This window comes from Saccopteryx bilineata, chromosome 6 (assembly GCF_036850765.1).
Source record: "Saccopteryx bilineata isolate mSacBil1 chromosome 6, mSacBil1_pri_phased_curated, whole genome shotgun sequence".
Lineage (NCBI taxonomy): Eukaryota > Metazoa > Chordata > Mammalia > Chiroptera > Emballonuridae > Saccopteryx > Saccopteryx bilineata.
In genome coordinates, this window is record NC_089495.1 from 92,076,763 (window position 1) to 92,103,233 (window position 26,471).

The 26,471-nt window shown below is 41.3% G+C and overlaps 1 protein-coding gene across 2 annotated transcripts in view; it reads left to right on the plus strand.

The window, feature by feature from the left end:
- The first annotated feature begins 16,824 nt into the window (after positions 1–16,824).
- Positions 16,825–26,471, plus strand: part of DIAPH3 (diaphanous related formin 3) — a 522,381-nt gene continuing 512,734 nt past the window's right edge. For both annotated transcript variants that reach the window (XM_066236696.1, XM_066236697.1), the window contains exon 1: positions 16,825–17,167. In XM_066236696.1, the coding sequence (XP_066092793.1) occupies positions 16,988–17,167 (180 nt within the window). In that variant the 5' untranslated portion in view covers positions 16,825–16,987. The remainder of the gene's footprint in view (positions 17,168–26,471) is intronic.

The window sequence follows — 26,471 nt, forward strand, 5'->3', positions numbered from 1 at the left end:
ATATGTAGATACATTCTTAGTAAGATTTAGTAAATTCAGCAGGTCCCGACCTGAATGTGTTAAGTTTTTTCATTCTTGTGTTTATGAGAAACATGAGCCTGATGTGTCCTAGGGATTTCTTCAATGTTTGGGCATATATTTGAAAGGCAAACACTCATTTCCTCGTCAATACATTGAAGAATTCCTCTCTTTTTGCTCTTAATTGTGTTGAGTGCAGAAAACCCCCACCGTACATGTCATCTTAACTTTACACCAAACAAAGGATAGAAGAAACTTGCCTCCAGTCTTTCCAGGGAACATGGCAGGTAGTGTAAACAATCCAGCACCACAGCTTAACAACCTTTTGCAACCTAATCAGGCAAATGAGGTGGGGGTTGGGCAGACTGTCAGCTTACAGCCAATTCCCCACACCTCTGTCCTCCAAAATTCTAAACTCCAAAAACTCTGTTGGTTTTTTGGTCTCCAACAGGCACATATTTCTCTGGAATACCATAAGGTATACCTAGAACCTTCTAGGGCGCACCAGTGCACCTTGGTGCACACTTTGAGAACCACTGCCTTAGTTGTTCATTGATTGTTCTCATGTGTGCCTTGCCCAGGGGGCTCTGGCTGAGCCACTGACCCCTTGCTCAAGCCAGCGACCATGGGGTCATGTCTATGATCACATGCTCAAGCCCGCAACCTCGGGGTTTCGAACCTGGGTGCTAAGTGTCCCAGGCCAATGCTCTGTCCAGGTTTGGAGCCAGCCAGAATCACTGCGCAGTTTATATATACATTTGAACACTGTATCACTATCTTTAATTATAAACATTTTTTATACCTTGGAGTTCACATTAATATTAGGAAATGTAAAAGGAACTAATATTTCCCTGACCTGATCCCCTGCCTCAATAACTCAAGCATCGCACTCAGGCCTGACACACTGGAGACCTCTCTGAGATTTTATTTGCTTGAATTAACCCGAAGACTAACTAAGCCACTGCAGTGGGAGAGAATGAGGGAAACATTGAGAAAGAAACAGAGAAAAAGGGACATGAGATGTCAGAAAGAAAGAGAGAAGGAAGGTCCTGGCTGACTTGAGTTCCCAGCTGGACCAGAGCCGGCTCTGTGGGTTTGCAGCCTGTGTGGTCACACAACGTTCTGAACTTGGAAGGGCCTGGCACATAAGGTTTCATGCTAATCTTGAAACTCTTCATAATTTTTAAAGAATGTTTCTTGCTTTTTGATTTTCCAAATATGTAACTAGTTCTGATCTTCTACTTCCTTCTATTATGTAAATTTCCTTTGTTTTTTATTCTGCTTTGTGGGGACATAAAATCCCTTCTGTGCTTAAGCTAGTCTGAGCTGAGAATTTGTGACTTGCAGTGAAAACAATTCTGGCAATCCTCCAGACCTGCACTTTCTATCAGTCCTCAGGTTGTGATAGCTGCAACTCCTGATTATCTGTGAAGGGTAAATTATTCACTTATGAATGATTTATGACATAGTTTTAACACTAAATGTTGTTTTCCTGCCATCTGTCATGCTTTCAGCTAACTTCACAACATCAATTAGACAGTCCCTGGAATGAAAACTGTTAATAGTTCCTAATATATATTTAAAATATAATGTTTTTTAAAATAGAACGTGTATTATATGTAATTTATAATTTATGATTTTTAGAGTGACTTATAGTTTATAAAATGCTTTTGCATACAATATGTTACTATAAGAAGTTTTCTATTTAGAATAGAACTACTGAACCACTAATAGGTAAAACCATTCATCTGGTAACAGGTACATTTCTATGTTTAGATATTTGGAAATCATATGAAGATGGTATCCCACTGCCCTATAAAAGCACTGCTTATCTATATCTGGAATTCAGTCTGTGGTACTGGCCATCAGTATAGATCCACTGAGGTTGAAAAATACCCATCTACAATCAACCTAAACAATGGAAGGGAGCTGGTGCTACTGGAGAGAAACAGAACTCAAAGACAGGAATGCTTTCAAATGAAAGAGTGAAGGCTAAGGGGGGACATGGTCAAAATGCATGAAATCATGTAAACTCATTAGATAAAAGAGAACATGTACCTCACATTCTGAAATATTGGAATGTGGTCCTGTATTCTGAACCCTCAGCCTAGAAAGTGAGGTCGAACTATAAGTATTCCTTCATTGCAACAACCATTTGGGCACATGGTTATTAAATGAAATAGACTATGCATGAACATTAAGGTTTAACATAAGTCTGATGAAAAGCTAGCACATGTTTCCATGGTCTTGTGGTTTTATCTGTCAAATGCATTCTGGGCTTGTGGTTCTGTCAAATGCATTCTGGGCTAGAGTCCCCTAGGCATTCATCTTCCCTGAGGGCTTTAACAGGACACTGGGGTACCGGAAGGATGTCTTTCTGCCATCCTTCACAGCTCTCCTCATTCCTCTCTTTGCCAGAGTAATTTGTCCTCGCTCAAAACCACTATTCAGAACATGGGTAAGGTGCAACTTCTTTCTCCTTGTCATGGTGTAAATGAAGAGAGGATGTTTTATTTTGTTTGCAACAGTTCATTCCCTCTTGTTAGTAAGAGGTAGAAATTAGGTTTAGGGAATTGTATCACCGAGAGAGGTGAGTAATAGAGTTATAGAAATGGCAAGACCTTAAAATGAATTCAGGATTTAGTAGCCATCTGAAGGATGACAGCAGATGGCAAGTTTAGAGGTGTACAAATATAATGGAAGGAGGTCAGACAAATTTCGATACCAATTGCAGAACTGCGTGATAGTTTTGAGGAATAAAGAAGATAGGAGAAACCATATGGTGAGATGATAATTAGGCTCCAGCATTTGCCTTTAAGAAAAGAAAGCCTGACTAGGCGGTGGTGCAGTGGATAGAGCGTCGAACTGGGATAAAGAGGACCCAGGTTCAAGACTTCAAGGTCACAAGCTTGAGCGTGGGCTCATCTGGTTTGAGCAAAAAGCTCACTAGCTTGGACCCAAGGTCTCTGGCTCAAGCAAGGGGTTACTCAGTCTGCTGAAAGCCCGCGATCAAGGTACATATGAGAAAGCAATCAATGAACAACTAAGGTATCGCAACAAAAAACTGATAATTGATGTGTCTCATCTCTCTCCGTTCCTGTCTGTCTGTCCCTATCTATCCCTCTCTCTGTCCCTGTAAAAGAAAAAAAAAAAAGAAAAATCTTGAAAACCTATTTTTTAAGACACAACCTAAGGTAAAGGAAAAGATTTATTGAAAAAGAAAAGAAAAAGAGTTGGAAATACAGGTCTAAATTACAGGATTTTGAAGGGATTTTGCAGTAAAATTAAAACCAGGAAAATGAAGAAAGGAAGTATATCGTGATTTAAACAATACAGAGCTATGAATCAGGCTTCCTAATTATAGAAATAGTAGAATAGTACTGAGAAATTAAAGTGTTCCCAAAGAAATTATTTATAAAAACTAATCAAAAACATTTGACACTGAACATAAACCAAGTGAATTCTCTACTTATTAAAATGCAGATCTCTTCTTCATGTGCAGGAAGAAAAAGTAAACATTTTAAAGTACGGAGAAAAGTCTCTGCCACATGTGGGTGATTGGCTAAGTGCATTAAAAGCTCGCTAAACTCAGGGATCCCTCTATTCCCTACGTCAGGCTAAGTTTGTTTCTTTTAAGGTCAACAGAAGGCAGACATTTATGACATCAAGTAGCTTGTCAGAATGTTTTTCTGCTGCCAGTTCTCTAGGAAGGCTATATGACCACATTGGTTTGTGTGAATTTCTTCTTGACAGCTCTCTCCTAATTCTTTTGGTGGGGTGGGAGGGGAGAGTGGCTGATTTTATTTTAATTTTTTTTATTTATCATGAGAGAGACAGAAAGGGAGAGAGATGAGAAACATCAGCTCATAGTTGTGGTACTTGTTGTTCATTGATTGCTTCTCATATGTGCCTTGACTGGGGGGCTTCTGCCAAGCCAGTGACCCCTTGCTCAAGTCAGCAACCTTGGGCTCAAGCCAGCGACTATAGGGTCCTGTCTATGATCCCATGCTTAAGCTGGCAACCCTGTGCTCAAACTAGTGAACCTGTGCTCAAGCTGGTGACTTCAGGGTTTCACACTTGGGACCTCAGCATCCCAGGTTGACGCTCTAGCCACTACACTGCCACCAGTCAGGTGAGAGCAGCTGGGTTTAAAACCCGGGGAGTAACTTGAGTATCAGATAACCCATTCAGAAAGATTTCTGTGGCAGCTGCCTGCAGAATGTGTGGAGAGCTCAGAGTGCAGTCTGAGAAAGCAGCTGGAGGGCTGATTCAGCCATGACAGTGAACAGGGGCAGAGCCTGGTCAGAGGCAGGGGCGATGGAGCAGAGAGAATGGGTCTGACAGGTATTAAGGACGAGGCGTTGGCAGGATGTAGAGACTGGATGTGAAATGGAGCAGGTTTCCGTGAGGTACCTGGGTAGGTCGTCTTGCCGTTCACTGAGGCGAACTTGCTGGTTAAGAGGCAGCTGTGAAGAGAACCAACGCGAGTTCACAGTTCACGTTGGTAGGTGTCAAATTTCAGGTGTCTGCGGGGAAGCCCTGTTTCCTTTCTAATTCTGATGGCCAAACTTCTGATGATATTTTTCTCTACGTGAATAAATATACTCTTGAAGTCAAAGTTATTCATTATTTAACCCAGAAGAAACCCAACAGCTTCCCAACATGGTGCTGATTTTAATTAGCTTAATTCTCAGAAGGGCAGCCTTATTTTACTCCTCCTTTTCCAGATTTGGGGGTAGAGCTCACTTTGAACCCTATGCTTCCTCTAGTTCAAGGTTATTTATCCAACAGAAGAAAATGTCAAAGGGAACTTTCGGCCTTTCTATCAGGAATTCTGGAGCAGAGCGGTGACACTGGCAGACGTAGGCAGTTGAGACTGGGATGTGAGAGGTTCGGTATTGTTAATGTTTAAATTGGGAATATCCAAGTAGAATTGTGAATTTGTAGATCCCATTAAACAGGACTTTCCAAGAGAAGGAAAACAAACATTTATTGAGCATATAATAAGGTACCAAGCACCGGTACATCTGTGGGCCTCCTACACCTGCCTCTCTCCGGGCTTCTATTTGGACTTGTGATGACATGGCTTTGGAGGGCATAGCCACTTCCTGGAATTGGTGAAGGAGATACAGGAGGGCACTGAGCATCTCTTAAAGATACAAAACCAGTTCAGTGGCCATATTCTCTTCCAGGACCTGCAGAAGCCTTCCCAAGATGAGTGGGGTAAAACTCAGGAAGCCATGGAAGCTACCGTGGTCCTGAGTGGAAGCTACCATGGTGGACCCCAGGCTGAGCTGGGCAAGTATCTTTTCAAAAGGCTCCCTCTCAAGCATGACCAGGAGCTTCTGGAGCCCAGAGGCCTTGGAGGAGCCCCTCTGCATTCCAGTGGTGTCTGGCTTCTGCCTGAACCTCTCCCTGAAGCCAACAGGCATCCTTTTAATCACCCTAGAGCCCTGTTCCATGCTATGGGCCAAATGAAAACAATAAAGTTTTTGCAGAAAATAAAATAATAATAATGTACCAAGAACACTTTCATATGTTACCTCAATTAATCTTGATAATATGCTTATAAATTATATCTCCTGTTTTGTAAATAAAAATAGAGATTCTCAGAGGATAAGTAAGTAGTTCAGGCGCTCATTTATTTAGTGGGTTATTTAGAGCACTTAGAGCACGGGTGAGGAACCACTGTAACAGTTAGCATGCTGTACTGAAAGTATGAAAATTGGTTCTTATGGGGCCAAAAATGGTCACTTTTTATGTAAAGAACTGATATGCCTATAGGATTTAAACAAATATACAGTATAGTATAGCTAAAGAATTAAAATTTCTCAGGGAGCCTGACCTGTGGTGGTACATTGGATAATGTGTCTACCTGGAATGCTGAGGTCTCACCGGTTCGAAACCCCGGGCTTGCCTGACCAAGGCACACATGGGAGTTGATGCTTCTTGCTCTTCCCCTCCTTCTCTCTGTCTCTCTCCTCTCTCTCTCTCTAAATGAATAAGTAACAACTAAAAAACATTTCACAGGGGGCAAATAAAAAATATGTTACAAAGACTATTTAAGAGGTGATGATAAAAAAAAAATTGAGAAACACTCATTTTGATGCCATTTCATTTAATAAAATTTTTACTTTTTTTTCCTCTGTGAAGAATTTTTTTTTTTTTGTCTCCCATGAAACCTCATGTCAGCAATAATACATACAACAATGCTGGTTTAAGTGTTGCTAGGGAGAGGGTCCGGAACCATGCCGTTTCTCATGCCTTTGTTCCCAATTTTGGCAGAGGCCCTTGAGATACTGATAGGAAAGTTTAGAGCTCTGAGCATCTTAGCTTGAATATCTGAGGAACACAATTTAACTTCTTGACTTTGAAGATGAGTGAGCTGAGAGGCAAGCTTGTAAGGTGAGAGCATGAACTCCTGCAGTCATTTTATTATTGGGAAGTCATACACATGTGGAACTGAATCAGGCTTTACACCGTGAGGTATACCACAGGGTGAGACAAACCCCCACACTGGGAGACAGATAAGGCAACATGCCTGAGCAGAGTGCAAGCAACTATTGTTTAGAGAGATGATGAAAAAATGAATGTGAAGAGATGTTCAAGAAGGATACTCATCACAAGAAAATATATTTTCTCTGTATGGTGACTGATGTTAAATAAACTTATTGTGGGTAGGCCCTGGCCATTTGGCTCAGTGGTAGAGCATTGACCTAGCATGTGGAAGTCTCAGGTTCGATTCCCAGCCAGGGCACAGAGGAAAAGCGCCCACCTGCTTCTCTACTCTTCCCACCTCCTTTCTCTCTATCTATGTCTTCCCCTCCCGCAGCCAAGGCTCCATTGGAGCAAAGTTGGCCAGGTCATTGAGGATGGCCCCATGGCCCCCGCCTCAAGTGTTAGAATGGCTCCAATTTCAGCAGAGCAATAGCCCAGAGGGGCCAAGCATAGCCCCCTGGTGGGCATGCGAGATGGATCCCCAGTTGGGCGTGTGAGGGAGTCTGTCTGCCTTACCTCCCACCCTCCGCTTCTCACTTCAGAAAAATACAAAATAAATAAATAAATAAATAAATAAATAAATAAATAAATAAACGTATTGTGGTGATCATTTTGCAATATACACAAATATCAAATCATTATGTTGTATACCTGAAACTGATATTATACAATTATATACCAATAAAAATACATTTAAAAAGGATACTGTAATCAACAGCAGCAAATGGAGTTATTATTATAGATTATGAACGAAGATCTGACAGTATAAAATTCTCTGGTAACCTGTGAACACAGTTTCAGGATAGTGTGTACATAGAGATTGATTTCACTGGAAATTGTAAACATTTCAGTCATCATCAGCAAAATGGTAAGAATGTTTACTTTGCTAAATATTGCAACTAATTATACTTTATCCCCTCATAACCAATAGACACATCAATACATTAATCATACCAAATTGACAAAACAGGTTTTAGTCTCTTGTATTAAGATGGATTACAAAGCAAATAATGCACACAAGTGAATGTCTTCAGTAGGGATCTCAATAATGACAGGTTTTATGTATGTTCGATTTCATAGAATGTCCTGAACAAAGCAATTCACCTGATGATAAAAAAAAAAAGCAAACATATATGGTGATGGGAAAGAGACACAGATGAAAGAAAAACAAAATTTTAAATTGTCTTTTGGGTACCATAGAATCCTTATAGCTTATTTACATGTATTTTTAGCTTTGAAAGACATAGTTACCATTTGCTATTATCAAATTATAACCCAAGTGACTCATCAAATTATATTTGGGCATTAGTAATTGTGCTTTAGTGGGAAAGACTTAAACAATAATCTTAGTCTAGTAATTAATTTTTTTGCTATTTATTTCAAGTGTTGGGAGAGCAATCTGGTAGTGACATATAACACTTTCAACTAAACCTTAGTTAAGCGTCTCACACTAATAGGAATATTCCTGCTCTCTTTTAAATGGCTCTATCATCTACAAACATGGGCAGATTAATTTTCTAGTCAAAACATCCTGGGAAACAATTAAGCATGACATTAAACTGTGGTATACTAATTACATTCCCCATGAAGAATTTCTAAGTGAACTTACAGCATAAGACCCTAGAGAAAAAAACATAGAACATAAACTGCTTAAATGTATTGTAAGAAAAATCACATATCCATATAACAATTTTGGTTTTCATTTTGCTTTACATTAGCTCTGTTCTCCACAGTGCTTCATTATGGAGGCAAGGTTCTCCTTGACCTTGCTAATCAGATTTAATTTTTTATATATTTTTAAAGATTTTATTTATTGTCTGACCAGGCGGTGGCACAGTGGATAGAGCGTCAGACTGGGATGCAGAGGACCCAGGTTCGAGACCCCGAGGTCTCCAGCTTGAGCACGGGCTCATCTGGTTTGAGCAAAGCTCACCAGCTTGGACCCAAGGTCGCTGGCTCGAGCAAGGGGTTACTCAGTCTGCTGTAGCCCCACGGTCAAGGCACATATAAGAAAGCAATCAATGAAAAACTAAGGTGTTGCAACGAAAAACTGAGGATTGATGCTTCTCATCTCTCTCCCTTCCTGTCTGTCTGTCCCTATCTATCCTTCTCTCTGACTCTCTCTCTGTCTCTGTAAAAAAAAATTTTTTTATTTATTGATTTTATGAGGGTGTGGGGATGAGAAATATTGCTTCACTCTAGCTGCTCATTGGTTGCTTGTCATATGTGCCTTTACTAGGCAAGCTCATGGTTTCAAACCTGCAACCTCAGCATTCCAGGTTGGCGCTCTGTGTCACCACAGGCCAGGCAATCAAGACTTCTTTTTTTTTTTAAAGGTGTTAACAGCTATGTGAGTGTGTAAAATGGCAAAGGGAAGTACTTAGCTCTATTGTGAATATTTATCTAAAATGAATATTTGCTTTTTACTAGAATACTACTCTCTTTGTGAAAAGAAAAGAAAAGAAATGACCAAACACAAGTAAGGGGAAAATACCACTTAGTAAGGATCAGAAAACATTTGTCTGTAAAAGACCAGATAGCAGATATTTTATGCTTCACAGTCCATATGATCTTTGTCACAATCACAATTCTACAGACATAGACTATGGACAATATGTAAAAGAATACACAATGCTATATTTTATTTATAAAAAACAGACGGGATATCCAAACCACGATGAAATACTACTTCACACCCACTGACATGGCTAGATTTAAAAAGCCAGGAAAAGTGATAGTTGGTGAGGCTGTGGTGAAAGTGGAACCCTCACGCCCTGCTGGAGGGGATGTAAAATGGAGCAGCCACCGTGGAAAAGGCTGGTGGTTGCTCAAGCATAGTTACCACAGGACCCAGCAACTCTTCTTGTATATATTCAAGAGAAATTAATAATTAAGTCCACATAAAAACTGGTAGGTGAATATTTACAGCAGCATTATTTATAATAGTCAAAAGGTAGAAACAACCCAAAGTCTATCATCTGATGAATGGATAAACAAAATGTGCTATACCCACACAATACAATAAAATATTACTCAGCCCTTTAAGGATATTTGGGAATGTTGGGGAAATTTGGGGTGACATCCAGAGTGAGGGTCATTATTACCTATACAATGTAGTTACCTGACACACCTTGGTAAAGGTCAGTAATGCTGCTATACATCCTACAATGCACAGGACAGCCTCCCACCCCATCCCCAACAAAGAATTATCCAGATCCAAATATCAGTGCTGAGGTTGAGACACATACATTCTTAAGGTGACCAATTTTTTTACAATGAAAAGGAGGACAAAAAATTGAAGAAAACAATATCATAAATAAAATAAACATTTTATTCATTGAAACAATAATACACTATAATATGATAAATGCATAATAAACATTTGTAATATTTTATGTTATAATTATGCTTACATGCCTATTAATTTTAATAATAATTGTAACAAAAAAGTACTCATTTAGATACAAATATGTCACTTCACACGCAATGGATCGCCTCTGCATTGATCGAATACGAACATTTACAGATTTGTTTTCCAATATCAAAATGGAGAACATGTAGGAGGACACTTTTCGAGGGAGGGTGGAACTTACAAAAGAAGGACTGTCCTCCCTAAAGGAGGACGATTGATCACCTTAACATTATAGAACTATATCAGTGATCATTCTGGGCATATGATTTGCTTTTTTCACCATCTAACATTAAATTGTAAAGCAGCAACAATTTAAACCAAGACGGGCAGTCATGTGGAGAGTGTGGAAGGAGCCATGCCTCAGACTGTGCAAGGGCAAGCAACACTATTATTTCCTGTCATTGAGGGCTTGGGTTGAGAGTGCAAAGCCAGATAATCATTCTGACACCTTGTCATTAGTACAAAATACTATACAATCTGTACACAGTGAGCTGTACCTCCACTGTGGTCAAGTGCTAAAACAATGGTGAAAGTGGCAATGTTACATCAATTAGGTTTGTAATTACATGGTTCGTGTGTTAAACCACTGGCCACTTGGAAAGCGAGCATGACCACTTGGAAGAACTGCTTTTGTAGTTTAACTTGAAACTTAAGGAGGAAAGCAGTGGATTCCTTCTTCCGAGTTCTTGCCTCTGTATTACTTTAAGGGAGAGAGGAGAAATGCATGTGATAAGAGAGATAAAAGAAATTGGAAACATAGATTTTATTACTCAAAATTAAGGAAAAAAAATACACTTACAGGCATCCTAGAAGAATTATCCACTTTTTTCCTTACATGGACTTGGTAGCGTACTGCGGTCTCAGTGCCAATCAACTGAGACTTTCTGGAGGAATGAGAAGGAGGAGTTAACAGAGCTATCTGTAAAGTTGCTATATTTCTGTTAATTTTTATATTTTGTTAAAAACTTGATATGACAATTCCAATAAACAGAAAAATACAGAAAATAATTAAATAGACACAAATATACCCATGACTAAGATTAAATATGTTAACATTTTGTTACATTTACTTTAAATCTTTCCCTTTTAATACATAAAATATTTTTAGATACTTTATTTATAGTTTCAGCTCTAATTCCTTGCTCTTTCTTTCCTTCCTCTCTGGGAGTAGGTGAAGTTGTTGTGTATATTTCTTTTTTGTTTTATTACACACACACACACATACACACACACACTATTTATATATATGTAAGCATATATACTTATGTGGGTTTGTTTTTTTTACAGAGACAGAGAGAGAGTCAGAGAGAGGGATAGATAGGGACAGACAGGAACGGAGAGAGATGGAGAGAGATGAGAAGCATCAATCATCGGTTTTTCATTGTGACACCTTAGTTGTTCATTGATTGCTTTCTCATATGTGCCTTGACCGTGGGCCTTCAGCAGACCGGGTGCAGACCGAGTAACCCCTTGCTCGAGCCAGGGACCTTGGGTTCAAGCTGGTGAGCTTTTTTGCTCAAACCAGATGATCCCACACTCAAGCTGGCAACCTCGGGGTCTCGAACCTGGGTCCTCTGCATCCCAGCCCAACGCTCTATCCACTGCGCCACCGTCTGCACCACCATCTAGTCAGGCACTTACGTGGTATTTATCTTTATTTGAGATTTACCCACCTGTAGACCTACCTATCGGATTGTACTGTATAATATACCTCCATGCATTTTATTCTTCCCCTGACTGTAGAATGATTAAATAGTTTATATTTTGCTATTACAAGTATTCAATAAATATTTTTGTATGGGTATCTCTGGGCTTCCCCAGGGAGAAATCTACACATGGAATTGCTGTGTCATAGGGACACGCACCTCTGCCTTTACAGTGTATTACTAAGTTGCTATCCGAAATAGTGACACCAGTTTTGCTCTCCCATCATCTATGTAGGAATTTCTACATCTTGGCCAAAACTTGGTAACATGGAACTTCATAATATTTCCCAATCTTATGAAGATAAAGTGGTATCTTAAAAAATTATTTTTATTTTTGAAAAATTGGGAATGATACAGCTCTTCCTTCAAATTTTTACAGTTTTCTTGAACAATCATTGAGTGAGTTCTCACAAGGACTAAATTAGTAATTGTTTGGATGTGAAGACTAAACAGACATGATAAAAGAATGTATTTCTGGGTTCCAAGCTTCCTTAGGTGTGCCTGTTGTCTCATTCAACTTTGTCCTAGCACTATGTGCCCAGCCTGACACAAGGTAACATTTCTAAAACTGTTGACTCAGTGGGGTATGATCTCCTTGTTGGGGCATCAGAGTAAGGGGCAATGCATGCTCTTGTGAGGTTTAAATAATAAACATATATAAAAAAGCATTTTAAAAACAAAACTTTTTTTTTTCTTTTACAGACAGACAGAGAGAGAGAGTCAGAGAAATGGATAGACAGGTTACAGACAGGAAGAGAGAGAGAGATGAGAAGCATCAACTCTTCTTTGCGGCACCTTTGTTGTTCATTGATTGCTTTCTCTTATATGAGCCTTTACCAGGGGGCTCCTGCAGAGAAAGTGGCCTCTTGCTCAAGACAGTGACCTTGGGCTCAAGCCAGCGACCGTAGGGTCATGTCTATGATCCCACACTCAAGCCAGCAACCCTGTGCTCCAGCTGGTGAGCCTGTGCTCAAGCCAGGTGAACCGGAGCTCAGGCCAGGCGGGCAACCTCGGGGCTTTGAACCTGGGTCCTCCCCATCCCAGTCCGACACTTTATTCACCGCTTCCTGGTTAGGCTAAAAATATAAAACTTTGACAAAGATATTATTTTTACAGGTGCATTGCAGTTGCAAAGAGTTTCTATAAGAAAAACTGCAGAGTGCTCAATGTAAAGCTGGGAAGTTGTAAAGCCAGTAGCCATGGCCACCATCACAGCCTCCTGGCCCATGCAGGTTCGCATTTGATTCAGACAGACAGTAATAAAACAATAGAACCAAGAACTGGTAGGACATTAGCTTTAATCCTATCTGGCACCCGGTGGGCGAGAAATACACACAGCAGGAAAACACTTCTCTTTCCATTCAGGGCTCCCAAAGCCACTGACTTATCTGAGTTTCCTAGAACCAAAGGTTTCTACCTCACCAGCCTCATTCACCTCTGTCCCTCATCTCCTTCTCTCTGCACAAACTCTGCGCAAACTGGCTTCTCCTTCAGCACTTCACCATCTTGGCTGATTCTCCTCTCCTCCACATGGTCTTTCTCTGCTCTCCTCTCTAATGCTAATCTCAGGAACCCAGAGAGAGATAGCTCCTGGTCAGCCCCATTTTATAGTGTAGAAATCAAAACCTTTAATCCAATATACAAACAAGGAAGTCTCTGATACTGTTGGTCAAATAAGTTTGTAAATATGATATATATGTTTATTCGCTTATAGTTTGCATTGGGTGTGGGGGACAGGCTGTAAGCAGGCAGGATCCATATAGCCTAAGGCAGTGGTTCTCAACCTGTGGGTCGTGACCCCGGCAGGTACCCCTGTGTTTTAGTCGTTCGACCCCCGCCAGGGTCGCGACCTACAGGTTGAGAACCACTGGCCTAAGGATTAGTTTTAAGACTAAGAATTTCCCCACATCCTTGACTGTTGCATGGTGGGGTGGTACACTCTCATGAGGAATCCCATTATGCCTCCGATAAGTGACTTTGTATCAGAGACTTCCTTGTTTGTATATTGGATTAAAGGTTTTGATTTCTACACTATAAAATGGGGCAGAGGAGCCCATGCTGGAGGAGGGCAGTAAAAGGCCACGTGGAGGAGAGGAGAGGAGCCAAGATGGCAGAGTGCTGAGGGAGAAGCCAGTTTGTGCAGAGTTTGTGCAGAGAGAGGGAGATGGGGAACAGAAGTGAATAAGGCTGATGAGGTAGAAACCTTTGGTTCTAGGAAACTTAGATAAGTCAGTGGCTTTGGGAGCCCTGAATGGAAAGAGAAGTGTTTTTCCATTGTGTGTGTTTCTCGTCTGCCAGGTGTGAACTAGGATTAAAGGTAATGGCCCACCAGTTCTTGGCTCCGTTGTTTGATTACAGTCTGTCTGAATCAAATGCGAACCTGCATGGGCCAGGTGGCTGTGATGGTGGGTGTGGCTACTGGCTTTACAGATACAAAGTCACTTAGGGTGAGAACGGCTTAGTCTTAAAACTAAGCTTTAGGGTATAACGACCCTGCCTGCTTACAGCCTGTGCCCCACACCCAATGCAAACTATAAGCGAGCAAACCTATATATCATATTTACAAACTTATTTGACCAAAAAAAGTTAATTATAATAGCTCCTGCTTATTATACTTTTGCATGCCACTGACATGAGAAAGAGAAGAGCACTCCTTGTTATCAGGGAACTAGTTTGACACACACAGCTAAGCCTCAGTGTTTTTAGAAGCTAGGCTGACACAGTTGTTCTTCTTATGGACATAGACAACCTTACAGAATTCCAACATCAGATAAAGTCACTCTGACTGTTGAAGGGAGACAGAACAAGACTAACAAATTTGTCTTAGCACAGACAACAGCAAGGTTAATATGCAAATCACAAAATACCAAACACCTTCCTCTTCCTGTTAGTAGGAATGACTGCTGTTGCTTTGTCAGTTACAGCTTTAGCTTCATTCTTTAGCCTGCCATCCTTCTAGATAAGATTTATTAAGATACCCAATCACTGAACTGTCCCCATACTGGACAGCATCGGAATCCAGAGTAACCCTCCCCACTGTGCTTTTGAGGGGTCTTCCAAAATTACCTAACCAAAGCCCTTTCTAGCACCCTCTTATTTAGAAAGTCCATATTTTCCCATAGTGCCTGTTCTCATTCCCTGAGAGTAACAAACTCCACTTGTTCAACTACATGTTTCTCCTGGTGGTCTCTGGTGGAAGGGGCTTTCACAAACATTTCTAAGAACTTTATATACACTATATCATTTAAGCCTGATAACACTGCTGTTTGTTAGTCATTATTATTATCCCCCTTTCCAGATGTAAAGACAAAGAAAGTTTAACATCATCTCCAACATCACAAAGCTATGACAAGAATAAAATTTGCATCTTGGTCTAACACAGTGGTCCCCAATCCTTGGGCGGTGAACTGGTACTGGTCCGTGGGCCATTTGGCACTGGTCTGCAGAGAAAGAATAAATAACTTACATTATTTCTGTTTTATTTATATTTAAGTCTGAACGATGTTTTATTTTTAAAAAATGACCAGATTCCCTCTGTTACATCCGTCTAAGGCTTACTCTTGATGCTTGTCTCGGTCATGTGATACATTTATTCATCCCACCCTAAAGGCCGGTCCGTGGAAATATTTTCTGACATTAAACCGGTCTGTGGCCCAAAAAAGGTTGGGGACCACTGCTCTAACAGGCTTCAAGACATTGGGAACTATTCACAGTTCTCCTGACCTTGCTGTTCTCCTGGACTTTTGCCTAATGATTAAGTACTTTGAGGACAGAGACTGGCATAGAAAGTGTGGTAGCGTAAAAACAAAGAAACATTAAAAAAAAGGGCAAAACCCAAAACTGTAGTGTCAAGACTTAGTCGGAACTAAGTCCTATTTTCTGAACCTTAGTGCTAATATCCCTAGAGTGCTAGAGTTGTTTCCTGAAGCCAAATCAGGACTGCATGTTTACCAGAATCTTGGCCCAACCACCCCCAGGTAGTCAGGAGATGGATAACTTAAGGAAGGAAAGGATGACTTTTAAACGACAAAAAAAGCACACTTATGAGTGGGAAAACTGTTTTAGCCTTCCTTGTAACTTGACCTTTGGTATAGATAAGAATTTTTTTTTCAAGGATTTAGCTCAAGGTCCTTCATTATATGTCTGTGAAATGTGTTTTTTTTGTATTTTTCCGAAGCTGGAAATGGGGAGAGACAGTCAGACAGACTCCCGCATGCGCCCAACCAGGATCCACCTGGCACGCCCACCAGGGGGTGATGCTCTGCCCCTCCGGGCATGGCTCTGTTGCGACCAGAGCCACTCTAGCGCCTGGGGCAGAGGCCAAGGAGCCATCCCCAGCGCCCGGGCCATCTTTGCTCCAATGGAGCCTCGCTGCAGGAGGGGAAGAGAGAGACAGAGAGGAAGGAGAGGGGGAGGGGTGGAGAAGCAGATGGGCGCTTCTCCTGTGTGCCCTGGCCGGGAATCGAACCCGGGACCCCTGCACGCCAGGCCGACGCTCTACCACTGAGCCAACCGCCCAGGGCTGTGTGAAATGTTTTTCAACTCCATGCTCGACCCCCCTCTTGGCCTTGCCACTGCCTGGAATGCCTTTTACCTGATTGTCCCGCCACTCTTTCCTGCCTGAAGTCTACGCATTTTGTTTTAAGGGTCTAGGAACCACATTAGACTGTCAGCTCCAAAAAGGTGTGATCCAGAGCTCTCTGATTTTTGGTGGAGCCCTGTGCCACCCTAAAGGTATCTCTGCACCTAGGCAGTCAGCAATCGGTCAGTAAATATGCCGAGAAAGCACTTTTTTCGAGCGTTGGGGGCACCGCTTCTCTCCTGCCTAGCATCTCGTGGGAGCACAGACCCTAGAACTACTTTTCCGAGGGGCGCTCGCACAGGCCTCCCCAGACCCGCAGAGCGGTTAGCAGATTTCACATTCCAGAGCTGCTCAAACGGTGGTGCAGGAACCCATTCTCCAAATTCCAAACAAACCCAGAGCAGCGACTCAGGGTTGACGCTTCGCCCCTCCTAAGCCCGATTCCACCCCGAGCGTTTAAGGTAAGTTGCCTGGACCCCAGGAGGTCAAAAGGCGGACGGCGCAGCCAATCGCATTTCGCTGTGCCCGGAAGGGGCGGCCCCCGGGCGTGTCAGTGACCCAGCGGCGCGGGATTGGCGGGTCCATGGGAGGCGCCCGGTGGCGGGAGTTTTCGGATATGTTGGCGGCTGCTCCGGCTGCAGCGGTTGGGCTGAGTTTGGCTGCGGGCGTTGGTGCTGGAACCCGGAGGCGAGTCCGCCCAGGATCGCGAAGCTCCTCGCTTGTGGCTTGCTGAGCAGCCGCCTTCTTTCCATCCCCGGAGCTTCGGGGAAGATGGATCGGCACCGTACACGGCTGCACCACCCTACGCAGGGCTCTGCCGCCGGGGCCCCCCACCCCGCCTCCGCCTCGCTCCGCAGCCGCGGGGAGAGCAAGATGCTGCGCAGGAAGGATCCCCCGCACCCCCCGCCGCCCGGCGGCTCGGCGGTGCCGGGAGAGAAGCGCCCCAAGTTTGTAAGTTTCACGTGGGCTGCGGTGGGGCGGCGGCTCAGGTCCCGTCTCATTCTATTTCTTTGTATGGGTGCACAGGGCCTGGGGTCTAAATTTTATTCTAAGCTTCCAAAGCTGCAGTCATTTTACGTCGACCCGGTACAATTGTATTTGGATCCTCTGACATTCACTGATCAGATCACTGTGTTGCCCCAAATATCGTAGGACTGTTAAAATATATATGTATTTACGTCACCTAGATGGATGTTGCATTAAAAAATATTAATTAATTTTAGAGAGAGGAACTGGGAAAAAGACAGAGACAATCATCTGTATCTGTATGTGCCTTGACCCGGGATGGAACCAGCAACCTCTGCATATTGGTAGGATGCTCTAACCAACAGAATTATCTGACTAGGGAGGACGTTGCATTTTTTTAGGTGGAACTTCACCCCCTACAACAAACACTCTAGCACCTGAAGTTATGAAGTATATCAAAGTGAACTTTTAGGTATTGTTTTTCTGCTTAATATTTTAATCCAAGAAAAAAAACTTTCTAAGGTTGATAAAATTTTCTAAGCCTAAACAGCTCGTTTTAAAACTTGGGAGGGGCCATGTGGTCATTGCTAAAGAATGTTACCCTTAGATTGGAAAGGAGTCCAAGTTTTTGAAACCGGCTATTCTGATTGCTTCTCTTACTTTAACACTCAAGGGGAGTATCATGATTAGTGCCTTGTAAATCTTTTTGTTGATGTCAGCTAGTAGAATAATAGGCAGTGTGATAGTTTGGTGTATGTCTGTGTAAATAAATGACTTAGAGCTGGCTGACAGATTTGGGTTGAGACCAACAGAATTGAAAATTTAATACTGGCCCCTCTATTTTATTTACTAGGAGTATGGAAAAACATTTTTGTAGTCATAGGTGAAATTTTACATTTTTGCATGTGCCCTCTGTGAACAAATAAAACATTAGGAATTTAAGTTAGGATACACAGGTTAAAGGAATAAAGACTTCTTGAAAATGAGTGAATTGCTAAGTATAACAGTAAAAAGTGATAACTGAATAAAACTATAGCAGAATTCTGAAAATAAGAGAAAACATGGATTAATTATGCTAAATGAAGCATGAAGATGCCCATAGGAATGATGAAATTTTGCAGGAGAATTAAATATGTTGTTGAGTGTTATCTTGACAGAATTGAGGAATAAGTAGAATAGGGTTAAATTGGCAATAAAAGATTCTACCCAATATTAAATGGATCCACTGGGGCAATGACTTTTACAGTTTACTCTCTGGGTTAAAACCATTGTTCCATTTTGTCTTTTACTCCTGTGCTCCACAGTACACAAGCTGTAAGTTTCTGTGACTGGTTTTGAGCAAGGATGTAATGAAAACAAAGCTAAATTACTATCATGTGATTTGGGTTTAAGTCTGCTGTTTTTCATTTCTCAGGTTTGTGGAAAGGGTTTTTGTAAGGATGAATACAATAAAACAATACTGTTAAGCTCCAAAACTAATAAACACATCTAAAATATTGTGTATTTAGATAGGAGTCTTATTTGAATCATAACTTCATAATTACTTTAGAAGTAATTTAGACCCTTCATAATCTCTGACACTTATTTAGATTCTTGCTTACATGGTAATTTCTTTAGATATAGTTTCCATTTCACTAATTTTGTCATCAGTTATATCTAACCTACTAACTTGTTTTGACTCTGAGTTTAGCAATTGTTTTTTTATTTCTATTAAGTTCTATTTGTTTTTTGTTTTTTTACAGGGACAGAGAGAGTCAGAGAGAGGGACAGATAGGGACAGACAGACAGGAATGGAGAGAGATGAAAAGCATCAATCATCAGTTTTTCGTTGCCACACCTTAGTTGTTCATTGATTGTTTTCTCTTATGTGCCTTGACCATGGGCCTTCAGCAGATGGAGTAACCCCTTGCTCAAGCCAGCGGCTTTGGGTCCAAGCTGGAGCTTTGCTCAAACCAGATGAGCCCGTGCTCAAGCTGGTGACCTCGGGGTTTCGAACCTGTGTCCTCCACATCCCAGTCCGATGCTCTATCCACTGCACCACCGCCTGGTCAGGCTCCATTTGTTTCTTTTTCAAATCTGCCTGGTCATTCTTGATAGTTTCATTTTTTTATCCTTTTATTTCTTTAGGCAGTTTTTACTTGGCTCTTATTCTTTGACAGTTCTGGTATGTGCACTCTTTGAACTGCCTACATGGACTTGAACTGGTTGGTAGCATGCTCTCTCCCCCTGTGTTGGTTGTTCTTTGTTAGTTCTTTGTTTCATCTTACCTATTTTCCAGGAGGCCCTATTGGGGATGCTTCTGTCTGGAGATTATTTGAGTCTATTTCCACCAGGAGCCCAGGGGGGTCACTGATTTGGGACCATTTCCCTATTGAACTAGGACTCTGAAGGGGCCTAGAGTTTCAGTCTTAGCTCTAACTCTGTTCCTGGCCCAAGGCTCAGCATCCCAACCTCAATGCTGCCTTCTGAGCAGCTCTTCCAGCCTGCCTACTTCTTACTTCTCTCAGTCCCAAACCGGTAACTCGTTTTTGGGATTGAGGGTGATCTTTGAGGACCATCTCTTCCTCATGAGATCCGAGCAGTGCCTCAAAAAGTGATTGTTCTGTAGTTGAGTTTGCTGTACCGCTGAATGTCAAGTTGGTTGTTGGTTTTCTCTTGATTTGGTATGAAGTGATGTTCGCCTGAATCTCTTCAGCTCACCTCGTTGCCTGGGGCAGCTGCTTTTGAGTGGGACAAGTATTGTAGGTTGGTGATATGACTAGAGTAGGGATGATTTAGGTCAGTGGTGCTCAACCCCCGGGCCGTGGACCGGTACCGGGCCGTGGACCATTTGGTACCAGTCCACAGAGAAAGAATTGGAAACTTACATTTTTTCCGTTTTATTTATATTTAAGTCTGAACAATGTTTTATTTTTAAAAAATGACCAGATTTCCTCTGTTACATCCATCTAAGACTCACTCTTCACGCTTGTCTTGGTCACGTGATACATTTATTCGTCCCACCCTAAAGGCTGGTCCGTGAAAATATTTTCTGACATTAAACCTGTCCGTGGCCCCAAAAAGGTTGGGGACCACTGATTTAGGTGATTAGTGATTTGCAAACTCTACAAAGCTGCAAACTGGTAATAGAACTGAGTGGTAAACTGACCACTTGCTCTTGTCTTAGTTTAAGATAGGAGTTCTGGTGTCCACTGAAACCCTGGTTTACTTTGAGCCCTTATAAAGAAGACAGATCTTTGTTTTCCACTGAATATATCATTGTGGGCCTCAGGTTACTTTTGAATTGTGTGGAATAAAAGTTTATAGTATAGAACCTCTCCCCTAGGTATGAGTAAATGGCAGAAATTAGTCTATTGTAAATGTGTGATCGTTTAGCTTTGCAATGAACCAACTGTTCTTCGCTTTCTAAACTAACCAACTCGGGTTCTGTAGAAATATGGGAGTATTGAGAGGCTGGGGTTAGTTACTTGGAAACAAATAGGAGGCTGGGAGGACAAGGCAGGTACTTGGGTGAAGACTTTGTAAAAGTACATAGAATTCAGTAGGATCAGTAAGTTTGGTACCTGCCCTAGGCAACCCCGTCAGTACCTGGATCTGAGTCCTGTTTCCCTTCTAGAACAAAACAAAGCAGTTGCCTTTCAGTGATTCTGGGAACTTCATTCCTACCTCCCAAGACTGTTAGAAACACATGGTACACACAGCAGTGGCCACCAGATCCAGAGTGAGAGCAGGGTGTGTGGCTTCTGCAGCAGTCTCCATCTCTAGAATGTGGGCCAGTCTTTTGAAAGGAGGCCTGTGAATTTGGTGTTCCAACTTGGCAGAGTAGCTCTTTGTAATTAGGAATATCCTTTAAAAGTTCTTACAGACTTTAGTGTAAATCTTGCATCTAATCTATGGTTTCCATGGAAGAGATTGTTAGTTATTGTTTAATTATGTCATTACAGTACCCTTAGTTTTGGTTGTGAGAGATTTTTACTCTGTCATGATTATCTATCTGTATGTCTACAGTGTTTGGGCATCATTAGTAATAACAGCTGTGAGAGAGCCAAGCACTGCTCTAGGTGCTTTATATCGATAAATATCAACTCCTTTAATGCTCACAAGAACCCTGTGAAATAGATAGTATTAATAGCCTTGTTTGATAGATAGGAAAACCGGGTACAGAGATTAAATTGCCTTATATCACACAGCTGCCAGTTGGTGAGACTGGGATTTAAACCTAGGGAAGCTGTCTTTGCTCTCTCATGCTATTATTGGGAGGGAGTTTTTTTTATTTTTTTAATTTTTAAAATTTTTTATTTATTCATTATAGAGAGGAGAGGGAGAGACAAAGAGAGGGACAGAGAGAGAGAGAGGAGAGACAGAAGGGGGGAGGAGCTGGAAGCATCAACTCCCATATGTGCCTTGACCAGGCAAGCCCAGGGTTTCGAACCGGTGACCTCAGCATTTCCAGGTTGATGCTTTATCCACTGCGCCACCACAGGTCAGGCCTGGGAGGGAGTTTTAATCTCTAACATTAACAGTAGTTAGTAATGCCTTTAACAAATATAGGATAGAATTAGCAATTTCTTGATAGGTTGGTTTTGAGGAGGAAGAGGTATTAAGTTGGAGAACTTTTGTTTATTGTGCTGAGAACTTGAGTGTAGTTGAAATCATAGTGGCCTTGATGAGATTAGTGCAAGCTCACCTAATTGCCTTGGGTTTATTTGGAGGCAGATGTGACAGGCTGAATAATGACCCCTACCCCCAAAGGTATATCTTAATTCCTGGAATCTGTCAATGTTACCTCACATAGCAAAAAAGGATTTTGCTTTCATGATTAAATTAAGGCTTTTAAAATGAGGAAGTTATCTTGGATTATCAGGATGGGCCCTGAATGCAGACATCTAAATTCTTGTTAAGAGGGAGGCAGAGGAAGCTCTGACCACAGAAGAGAAGGCCGTGTGACTATGAGGCGGAGATCGGGGCTGCAGCCGCACACCAGAGGGCTGGCGGGCACCGGAAGCTGGAGAGACAAGCACCATTCTCCATGGAGCCTCCTGAAGGAGACATCGTAATTGCAGCTCAGTGGGCCTGATTTTGGATTTCTGGCCTCCAGAACTGGGGGACTTGGTTTTTGTTTTAAACCACCAAGTTTGCGGTCATTTGTTATGGGAGCTATAGGAAACAGACTCAGCAGGAGGAGCTGTGAGGTGAGCATGTTGAAAGGTTTGGTTTCACGGTTTAAAAAAATATATTTGGCCCTGGCCGGTTGGCTCAGTGGTAGAGCATCGGCCTGGCGTGCAGGCGTCCCGGGTTCGATTCCCGGCCAGGGCACACAGGAGAAGCGCCCATCTGCTTCTCCACCCCTCCCCCTCTCCTTCCTCTCTGTCTCTCTCTTCCCCTCCCGCAGCTGAGGCTCCATTGGAGCAAAGTTTGCCCGGGTGCTGAGGATGGCTCTGTGGCCTCTGCCTCAGGCGCTAGAATTGCTCTGATTGCCGCAGAGCGACGCCCCAGATGGGCAGAGCATCGCCCCCTGGTGGGTGTGCCGGGTGGATCCTGGTCAGGTGCATGCGGGAGTCTGTCTGACTGCCTCCCTGTTTCCAACTTCGGAAAAATACAAATACAAAAAAAAAAAAAATATATATATATATATGTATATATGTATATATGTATATATGTATATTTTAGGAAAATCATCAGATTCATTTAAATCTCTTTCTAGTGGTATTTTATTTAGGAAGGTTTGTGATTTGGGAGATTATAGGATAACCACGGTTTGATCCTCCAGAGTAATAGCTAGAGCTATCACTGAACCTGGTCTGCTGTATCATTTTTTTCTTTCTTTCTTTAAAAAAAATTTTTTTTAGAGAAAACTTATTGATTTCAGCAAGATAGTAAGGGAGAGAGACAGACAGGAACATCAATCTGTTCCTGTATGTGCCGTGACTGCGGATCAAACCAGGACCCTTCCCACTTTGGGATGATGCTCTAACCAATTGCGCTATTCAGCCAGGGCTGTATCCTAGTTGCTAGAAAGCTGGGAAAAGATAGAGGTGATGCTTCTATGCTTTTTTTTTTTGAATTTATTTCTTCATTGAGTCTGCAGTAAAGTGATGTTTTCAGTTGTCCTAAAGTTAAAGCGTCAAGAATTGGAGATAGTGTTCTTAGTTGAAGGCTTTAGCCACCTGAGTTTTATTCATGTCATATTCTACCTAATCCATCAAACATCAAAATCTTCGTAAGGCGAAATTATTTTATTCAGGCCAGTCTTCTAAGTAAATTACTCTGAATTGTCCTGGACTTTCTTTACTATCTATCATTTCTAACTTAGAATGCAAGTTTTTTGTTCTTTTTTTGTTGTTAATTTTTTAAAAGAAACAAATTATATCAAGTGGGTTTTGGAGAGTAGAGTTAGCTGCTGAAAATAGATGATATTTAGCATTTATTACTACTGGATCACTCTGTATCTTTTTGTGGGTTATAAGGGGTGGGAATAGGGATGATTGTCCTAGATTTAGAGCATGGCTTAATTGCTGTTTCAGAGACTCACGTCTTTAATTATGAAGCAAGCAAACTGACATATATTTATTACACTGTGAAACCTTTCATCTCATCTAGTCTCTCTTGTAGCAACTGCTTCCGAACAGATGTTACCTGAAACACCTTTGTGCAGTTGGTAGAATGCTAAAATTTGTCATGCTTTTATTATTGTTGTCTTGAATTAACTCTTATTTTATAGCATAACTTTATTGCTGTGTCCTAGAATCTTTATATATTTATTGCCTTATAAATTGGATTTAAAATTGGCTTTTTATATACAGTGTAAATTAACATGTGTATAACTTGTTTATGCTTGCAGAATAATGCAAGAAAAACTGCTACGTATTACACTAATATAATTGTCTTTAACTCAGCACATAGTATCCTCCAAACCAGGAGTGAAATGAAGGCTACAGAATATGCTTACCCATCACACTCTGCTTGTTTATTCCCAGAAACTCATTTGACTTTGAGATCTATAAAATATAGATTAAACATAACCTTTTACTTCATGGGATATTAAAGATCAAAGTATGAGCTTTTTCTTTGAACAGGATCTACAAAGGTAACTTTTCTCTCACGAGTAGTGTGGTGGCATTGAAATACCTTACTACTGGGAGTAATTTTCTCTAATTGCAAATCAAATCATTATTATTAACGTAGTGGAGAATTTAAGAGTTTCAATAAGTTCAGTTTTGGTGCTGGATATTCAGGTTATAGCCCATTAATGAAAATTATTTGGAAATGCTTGCCATAGATTTTGATCTGCAGAAAGACCCACTGCCATCCTTTCTTATAGGTTTTGTGTGGAAGAGGCATTGTGAATGACATGAATGAGCAGTGGCTTATACCACCTTTTTGGGCTTGAATCTTAGCTCTGTCACTTAATAGCTGCGTGAACCTAGGCAGGTTCCTTAAGCCCTCTCTGTGCCTCTGTTTCCTCATGTGTATAATGGTGTTTGGGGGAAGGTTAAAAGTTAATGTGACGGCCCTATGTGCCTGGCTCATTGTAAAGTCTATGTAAATATTTGCTATTTATAGGATTGTTGTTGTGTCATCATTAGTAGTAATAGTAGTAATGTAATTTTTGTCTAGATTTTAGGGCATTGGATATGTTACATTGACTATTTGAATAAAAAATCTGAATAGGGCCAAGCTTTTCCTCATTGTGTGGCGGAGGCAGAGTCATTCTGTTCTCAGTTCTAATGAAGATCGTACAACTATGGAACTTCTTGTGTACCAATGAGACTCAGAAAAAGAAATCTACAAAGGAAACAACTTCCAGCTTAGAAAAAAATTCTGTGACACTTCAATGTGGACTTGAATGATAATAAAAATAATATTACATATAAATAATGTTACATATATACAGACATAAAACTACATATAACTCTTTATGCTTGTGGCCCTTTTACAACTATAAAACCAAAACAGAATTACATATAAATTCCAAAATAAGATGATAGAGCCCCCCCCCCCCCCCCCCCAAATCAAATGAACAGGAACATCAATTTAATGTGATTGATGATGTTTGGCTGAGATTAAGTCACTTTGGATTTAATAGTGGAAAGACGTGTATGGTTTGCTGTCTTCCTTTTTGTTACCTTGTCTTGGGTGAGGTGGAATCCCAGAGGCTGTGGAAGCTACGCACAGAGCAGTGAGCACAGACACAGCCCCACACGGTTGCCAGAGGCCTGTCAGCAACACTTGTCTGTGTTTTTTTTTAACAAGGTCTTGACTTGAGGTAAAAAAAATTCAATTAGATTTTTTTTTTTTGGTTCTAATTATGTATATCTATCTATCCCCCCCAATGGATCTGTGAATACAGTTAAAATCCAGTATTTTTCTGTCTGTCTTTGAGCATCATAACCCATAAATGCATTAATTTCTAGTCCCTCTTCCTTTTTTTTTCTTTTTAAGTGAGAGGAGGAGAGATAGAGAGACAGACTCCCAGGGATCCACCTAGCAACCCCTGTCTGGGGCCAATGCTTAAATCAACGAAGCCAATTTTAGTGCCTGAGTCTGGCATGCTTGGACCAACTGAGCTATCCTCAGTGCTCAGGGCCAACACTCGTACCAATTGAGCCACTGGCTACAAGAGGGGAAGAGAGAGAAAGAAGAGAGGGTGAGGAAGAGAGAGAGAGAAAGGGGAGTGGGAGGGGAAGAAAGAGAAAGGGGAGAGGGAGGCGAAGAAAAACAGATGGTCACTTCTCATGTGTGCCCTGATTGGGGATGGAACCTAGGATGTCTGCATGCTGGGCCCACGCTTTATTCACTGAGCCAATCAGACAGGGTCCCCCTTTCTTTCTGGTATCAGATATGTTCTAAGGGCATTCTGTGTGCTGAGGGATGGCTATATCCAGGTAGCTGTGATCCGAGTCAGACCCTCACGGGTTAAAGATTGCTAATTTACGTGTTCAGCTCTCTTCAAGGAAATTGTTGCTAATCCTAGGTCATTCTAGAAGTTAAAAAAAAAAAAAAGGTGTGTGAACCTTTTGAAATTATGATATAGATTTTTTTTTAAACTCTTAGTAAGATACATGGGTTAGTCTAACTGCAAGATCCATAATATTGCATTTATTTGGCTAATTTTATTATGAAGTATCTTCTCAGCATGTGGGGAGTTTATCTTGTAATTGCTACATTTTACTGAGGTGGGCTGTTTATTTGGGCATCATAAAATTAAACCCTGTAACATTCAGCTTTTAACTAGCATTTGCAAATTGGTGACATTAATTATGAACTGTACTATAGTACTAAACTGTTT